This window comes from Leptidea sinapis, chromosome 9 (genome assembly GCF_905404315.1).
Source record: "Leptidea sinapis chromosome 9, ilLepSina1.1, whole genome shotgun sequence".
Lineage (NCBI taxonomy): Eukaryota > Metazoa > Arthropoda > Insecta > Lepidoptera > Pieridae > Leptidea > Leptidea sinapis.
The window spans coordinates 8,898,728-8,906,464 of NC_066273.1; the positions used below are offsets into that span (position 1 = coordinate 8,898,728).

The window sequence follows — 7,737 nt, forward strand, 5'->3', positions numbered from 1 at the left end:
AAAGTGCCGCAATTCGTTCGACAACTGAAAAACGAGTGATTCAAACATAGATTAATAGCGGGTTTCAAACACCTTTTTGACGATCTGGTTGAAGAAAGAAAACTTAAACGGTTCATTCTATCCTACAACCTTAGCCAAGATCACTTGGAACTTTTTTTCGGCGTTATACGCAACCACGGACGTTGAAATAATTATCCCAATGCAATGCAGTTTAAAGTAACTTATAGAAAAACGCTGCAAAACTTGAAACTTAGTTGTAACTTTACAGGGAACTGCATTGCCCTTGAAGACTTTCCTGTCCTCAATTGCAGTAAGTAATTCCTCTTTAAGGCGAATGAACTGAATTGGGTATAAGTCCGGTTTTGTAGCAAGGAAACTAAATACAAAATTAAATTGTACAGATTGCACACAGTGTTTGTTCGCAACAGAAAAACTATATTTTCACAAACTGATCTCCAGAAAAGATTTCGGTGGTTTGACGTTGACATGAAAATTTGTAATCGATCCGAGTGTTAATTACGTACCTACTTATATGAAAGTGCAAAGTGGAAAAGGTTTAACAAACGAGCATAATATTAGATAGTAACAATCAAACATTTCCAGTATCTTACAAGCTTCAATGACATACTTTATTCCTTATAAGAACACTCAACCAATATTAAACATGATGTTATGTAAATGGTTAAAAGAGTGATTTGCAAGCATTGCAAGAAGAACCCCTTGTTCACTCATCTCGCCAAAAATTAAATAAACTTACCTACGCTTAATTTTTCGCGCAATATAAATGAAATACTCGTGATAATATGCGTCATTCAATTTTTTCAAACAAACTTAGTGTTAATATTGTATTGTCACAAAAAAAGTAGAGGACTGCTTTTTTTGGAACAATATCAAATTTGTTTGTAAATTAATTTACTTCATAATTACAAGTTTCACTTGATCCCAATGAAAGTACCATATTTTAGATTTATTTAATAACGTCTTAATACATAATTTAAAACTCGAGCCGCATCACCAGCACTTCATTTAGGGAGTCTTCACTTCGTCTTTAAATAAAATACTATCCATGAATGTTTAGTCTACTACTCTTTATTTGTCTGTGGCTATCTCCTGCACTGTTTGATACTAGAGACACTCATTCAGGAAATCGCCATCAAGTGTAGGAAGAAACTTTTTTTATTGAGTCCTCGCTTTAGAAGATCGCAAAAATGGGTACAATGAGCTTTGTTCAGATTAACCCCCAGAACACTCAAGCTTGCATGTTGACTCTAAAAAAATCTCATATATTGTTGTATCACCGTTCTTGGACTAGACACGCCCTAAAGCCTCGGCTAGTATCGGAATACTGGGTCTTGAGCAATTGCTGATTCCGCTGTTATCTGGAAGGTACAGCCAAACCATTGTCTAAGAAACTAGGGTCATTAATAGAGCATATTAATAAGGCAACACATCAAGCCGGCCCCCAGTATAGTGCTCTACAAAGCGTATGGAGTATATACATACGTACATAATATGTACAGTATTATGGAGTATTAGCCTGAACCATGCAACGCAAAGCTGCTCTAGATGTCGGGGATCCAGAGTTCTGCGAACGGCTAGATCAATTGTCGTTGCGTAGATATGTCGATTCATTGTGTCTTTTACAACATTTATCACGGAGAATGTTCTGAAGTGCTGTTTAATCTGATTCCTGCTGCCAATCCCACATACTATAGTATCGTGTCATGTGTCCAAGTGGATATCATCCTCACTATCTGGATGTGTAGCGTTCCGTTAAAGTGCAGTTTTCAAGGAACTTTCTTACACGTAGAAACAAACTAAGGATTGAGCTTCCTTGTACGGTGTGTCCAGGACGATACGACATGGGTGCCGCGTGATTCCTTTGATGTTCCAATAGAATGTGGTGGTGATCACTTAACATCAACTCATATCGTTTGTCCTCCCCTTCATAAGTATTTATGTATTTGGCTAATAGCCTCGTTGCCAATGCAAAAGAGAAAAATCAAATATCATTTTTTACATTTCTGATGTTTAAATTCTGTCGTTATAGTTGGGCCATTACAAACATGCGAACTGAGTCATAAAACATTACGTCAAAGGGATGTGACAAACAACAACTCGTTATCGATAAAGGGATGCCGCTCGGACGCAGGAAGCTGATGACTAATGCAAAAGGTCAAATGTTGGTGTTTGTGAAAATTGTGTTATAATTGTCATTATACTTTCATAAGCGAACCATGGACGCATTATTCTCCAACTTAACTTTGTTAAAATTAAAGAGCGATATTAACGCCCAAACTCGTAAGGTTATTCATAATGTGTTAACAGTGATTAATGAATTGAAAAGTGACCCGGTAAAAATATCTTCTCTAAATTATATATTATATGTATAACTATATTAATTTATTAAGTTGTATAACATTTAATATATTGTATGTTTTAAAAGTAGATATTAAAAATACACCCAAAAAAATACTTTGCATTATTTCGTTAACCTTTCCTTAATTACTTGCTAATGACTATCGACAAATCCCTTATTTGTTGCACACAACACTAGCAGTGCAAGCGAGAGTTCCAATATGTCAATAAGTGTGAGCGAGAAATCTGATAAAATGATTTATGATTTAGTTCGCACGTTTTAATGTAGTCCAGATAATTTTTGAAACCAAAAAACAACAATAGTAGTAAACCCATTGCAAAGGACGAGAATGTAACAGAAATGAAAGGAAAAATAAATTAAGGGCGATCTGAGGTCGGGGAGTAGAAAAGGGGGGTGGGGGGTAATAAACGGTTTATCTCGATTTCCGGCAAAACTACAAGTCCTATGGTAAAAAGTTAAATGGCAAAGTCACACGTAATTTATTTGACCTTTCATTTTTGTTATATTCTCGTCCCTTTCCAATGGGTCTCATCCTAATACTTTTTTCTCACTTTTTATCATTTTCAAAGGCTTCGACACTGGTCTAATGGCCCAACAGAAAGTAAAAATATTCTTTGTAATTTTTAATCTGTACTCTCAGTTGACAACTTGGTGACAACTCTATCCGCTGTCGCGCAGCGAAAAATTCAAGATAAAGTGAAAAATTGTAATCCCAAAATTCGTAATTATTTGTTAATATTATTTAGTTCCTAAGTCTTAAGCGAACACAAAATTTTACTAAAATGCTGTAAATATACAATTAATTTTGTTTTTATAGACTACTGTACTATCAGTATTGTTGTTAAAATGAAGATCCTGTCGGCAATAAATGCTTCAAGATGTGTGTTAACACTTCTGAAACCTAACAAAACATCAATAATTATAAGAATTACACAGCAGCGCAATCTTATGTCCAAGCAACTGGTCTATGACCAGTTCGGAGACCCGCTTCATGTGGTTAAATTTAGAGAATCTGAAGTACCGGCTTTAGGACCCACAGACGTCTTAGTCAGAATGTTGGCTGCTCCTGTTAATCCAGCTGACATAAATACCATACAAGGTATATATATTAATATTAGTTGAACCAAGCACTATTACTTGTTTATTATTTTTTTAATAACTGGATATAACATTTCAAAAAACATGAATGAATATTAATATGAAGATCAAATTAATGAGGTATATTTTTAATGTTATGTGACATTTTCATAGTATGTCTGGACATAATAAAAAATAAAACATTTTAATTTCAGGAAAGTATCCAGTCAAAGTATCACTGCCATCAATTCCAGGAAATGAAGGTGTAGGGAGTATTGTAGATATTGGAAAGAATGTAAAAGGAATATCAAAAAGCAGCAAAGTAATTCTGAATCGTTCATTAATGGGCACATGGAGAGACTATGCTGTGTTGCCTGAAGAATCATTATTGGTAGTTCCTGATGACTTAGGCAATGTTGAGGCAGCAACAATATCTGTAAACCCATGCACAGCATATAGAATGCTTATGGACTTTGTTCCTTTACAAGCAGGAGATGTTGTTATACAGAATGGGGGAAATAGTGCTTGTGGCCAATATGTAATACAAATATGTAAAGCGTGGGGTGTGAAAACTGTAAATATAGTAAGAGATAGACCAGATATAGCAAAACTAAAAGAATATTTGCAAAATTTAGGTGCTACATATGTTTTGACTGAAGAAGAACTGAGATCTACACAAATATTTAAGGATGGATTGAAGAAACCTTTGCTGGCATTAAACTGTGTTGGAGGAAAAAGTTCCTCACAGCTCTTCAGATATTTGAATGATAAAGGAGTAATGGTTACTTATGGAGGGATGTCAAGGGAACCAGTTATTGTACCAACATCAGCATTTATTTTTAAAGACATGAAGTGTGAGGGTTTCTGGATGACAGCATGGAACCATGCTGCACCAGCCACAGAAAAGGACAAAATGATTAAGGATATTATCAGTCTTATGGTATCTAAACAAGTCAAGGCACCAATACACAAAATGATTAAGTTTGATAATTTTGAAGAGGCTTTGAAAAATGCTGTTTCACCACAAGGATTTACTGGCTGTAAATTCATATTAGATTTTTGCTAATTTACTTAGGTGAAACAATAACTATTTCAAAATTGGCATTAAACAATAATATTAAAATATTAACTAAGAAATCATAATGTTAAATACAGTGTATTTTATTTATATTATTATTTAAGAATTTACAGAATATTATGCTATTGTAATGCATTTGTAAATAAATTTTGTTTCTACCATAAAAGTTTTTTATTACATTTTGGATGATTCATTATTGATATTATTTCATTTACCTTTATAAACTTTATTGCCTTTGTATTAATAATTTTTCTTTGCAGGTAAGGAAGTATTGTTACCTAAATTGCCCTGTATCCCTGGTGATGAAGGAGTAGGACAGGTTGTTGAAATTGGGAGTCATGTGGTCACTGCCGACCCTGGAGAAAGAGTTATTTTTACATCAAGAATGAAGGGAACTTGGAGATATTATGGCATTTATAATGAAAAAGATATACATCCTATCACTACAAATGTACCTATTGTAGAAGCTTCAATGCTAGCTATTGCCCCTTGCATGGCCTACAGAATGCTTAAAGATTTTAGACCCCTGCAACATGGCCAAACAGTTATTCAGAATGCAGCTAACAGTTCATGTGGACAATGTGTGGTACAACTTTGCAAAGCCTGGGGTCTTAAAACTTTTAACATAGTAGCTAATCATTGTGGCTATGAAGCGGTAAAACAAAATTTATTGTCTATGGGTGCTGATGCTGTGCATACTCTTGAAGAAGCTGAAGAACTAACAAGTTTTAATACTTCCTTGACTAGACCTGTACTGGCCTTAAATTGTATGGGAGGCAGATTTGAAGATGTCTTACTGAAGTTATTAGATTGCCAAGGAACTATTGTTTATCATGGATGTTCATTTGACCTACCTTTGGCAAAGACTTGCTTACGAAAAGATTTACAATTTTGTAAATTTAATTTACTTGATTGGGACAAACAAGCTACTCCAGTTCAAAAAGATGTGATGATGAACAATATAATAAAATTAATTGTTACTGGACAGTTCAAAGCACCAATGTTTGAATCATTGGAGTTGAAAAGTTTTGTTCAGGCTTTTAGAGGTACAGCCAAATGTGATGGTTTTTCTACAATCAAGTATATTTTCGATTTTACCATACCATAATGGTATATATATATTATGAATTTTACATATTGTTTAAATCTGTTTTAGGTAGGTACTTCTGTTTACAGAATAAAGGTATCTCACAAATGCATCATAAATTTTTATAGTTACCTAGTATGTATTAATGAATTGTTATTAAATGAAATATAAGCAACAGATTTAAGTTTAATTGTCGCTAGTATAGCACTAAGTTAAGTAAGTAACTAGTATGACGAAGGGGAAAAAAGGTGTGTTATAAAAATTTTCTTCATAGTTCATAGTTACCAACAGACTACTACAAGGTGGGTACGAACACGAAGTTACAAAAAATCCGGGCTTGCACGAAATGTTAATAATATAAGTCTAGAAATTGCGTAAGATTTTTTATCTCTTTTTAGCATGAGACTAGTTATACCTGGTACCTAAACTTTGTTTGTTGCAGGACAAGCAGAAAAACGTGCTTGCAGCACGGGAGAAAGTTGTAAATATATGGGACTTTCATCCTCATTCTTGTCTTTCTGATAACCGATAAGGTACGCCGTAATGTCAAAAATTGTACTGGGCTAATTATTAATCTTTAATCTGAAATGGTTTCTAACAGTTTTAAGTAGACAAAAAATCATTCTACGAGAATTCAAATAGTGGCATAACCCATGGGAGTGTTCTTGGACCGATGTTATTTCTCGTATATATTATAATGACCTGCCAAATGTTATTATTAAACATTACATCGTAGTACACTACCTAGCATATATAATATATTAAATAAAAATAGTTTGAAAAAAAACGCTTTGTTTGAAGAGATAATGGATGGAATTTAAAATTTACATCAATTTCTGCCTGATTGATGATAGATGAAAAAATTATATAAATTAATGAAATAATTTTACCAAATTAATGTATTGTCATCGGTCTTAGATAAATCTATGGAGTTTGAATGAAATCTGGCCGTTTAAAGTGGGTCGCACCCAAATGAGTCGGTTACAAACAAACATACATACAGGTGAAGCTATTAAAAAGCGTGTAAAAATTTTTGCTGGTGACATTTCAATTATTCGTCCTACATACATAGTACATAGTTACTTCTAAAAAATAATTCTGACATTGATAAATTTATTAGATTTAGGGGCTGTTTCATAGTATCCAAGTAAAATTCCGGATAGGCTACTTGCCAATCGAATAAAGACATCAATTGCGTTTCATAATGTGTAGGGCTCATACAATCACTTTCAAAGAGCTTTCGTAACCCAAAAACAATGTCTTTGGGATGTACTAGGTATCCCCCCGTACGAATCCTGTAATCCACTATTTTGCAAGCTGCATATACTTACACTAGCTAGCATGTATACCTATATTGGAAGCATGTACGTTCGTTCAACAAGATAAAATTTGCTTAAAAGTGTTAGACAGGTTCATTCGTGCTGTACCAGAAATGGTCATAGACTGGTTTTGGATAAACCGCAACGTACGTACTTCATTACTTCAACGTAACGCCCACGGAATGAGTGTTAACTTATTTAATAAAATAGCTAACCGTGTATAAAATTACCCGATTATAAATCTAGATTAAGTATTAAAAATTTCTATTCACATCTGTATAATATTATAATGTAGGTGAATTCTTAAATTGTCACATTGATATTTTAAATTACTTTTTCATATAAATAATTGTCAATCGCTGATATATGCATGCTTTGTATAAAGCTAAATAACATACAATAAATATTTGTACTGTTGGTACCATCCTGTAATCAAACTTGTACTGTATCCATAAATCCATGCTGGATAAAGTTATCACCGGATGGACCGCATTTTTTTTTCACTAGTGGAAGAAGTAGAAGAATAGAGTGTTCAAGGAAACAAACTTTATTGGCAATATTTATCTCGGCTTACATTAAAATATTCATTCAATACCTTCTTTAAAATTCTTCTCACAAACTTCAATAATGTATTGACTCCTTTTTGCTTTTGATACAAATACATTAAAGAAGAATATTAATCACCAGTAGCTACAAATCTCAAACAAACAGCTAATTACTCTGCTGGAGTGGTGGCATCTCGATAATGTGTATTCTGCTTCAAAATATTAGTAGTATTGCTGTCATTTCTGGTCTG

General features: G+C 33.5%; 2 protein-coding genes across 2 annotated transcripts; both read left to right on the plus strand.

The window, feature by feature from the left end:
* The first annotated feature begins 2,159 nt into the window (after positions 1-2,159).
* Positions 2,160-5,799, plus strand: LOC126966084 (enoyl-[acyl-carrier-protein] reductase, mitochondrial-like). Its single transcript, XM_050809959.1, has 3 exons — positions 2,160-2,175; positions 3,021-3,086; positions 4,796-5,799. Exons 1-3 carry the CDS (start codon positions 2,160-2,162, stop codon positions 5,641-5,643), a joined length of 930 nt encoding a protein of 309 aa, XP_050665916.1. The 3' UTR covers positions 5,644-5,799.
* On the plus strand, positions 3,030-4,701 carry LOC126966249 (enoyl-[acyl-carrier-protein] reductase, mitochondrial). The gene is made up of 2 exons (XM_050810224.1): positions 3,030-3,479; positions 3,673-4,701. Exons 1-2 carry the CDS (start codon positions 3,227-3,229, stop codon positions 4,521-4,523), a joined length of 1,104 nt encoding a protein of 367 aa, XP_050666181.1. The 5' UTR covers positions 3,030-3,226; the 3' UTR covers positions 4,524-4,701.
* Positions 5,800-7,737: the final 1,938 nt, after the last annotated feature.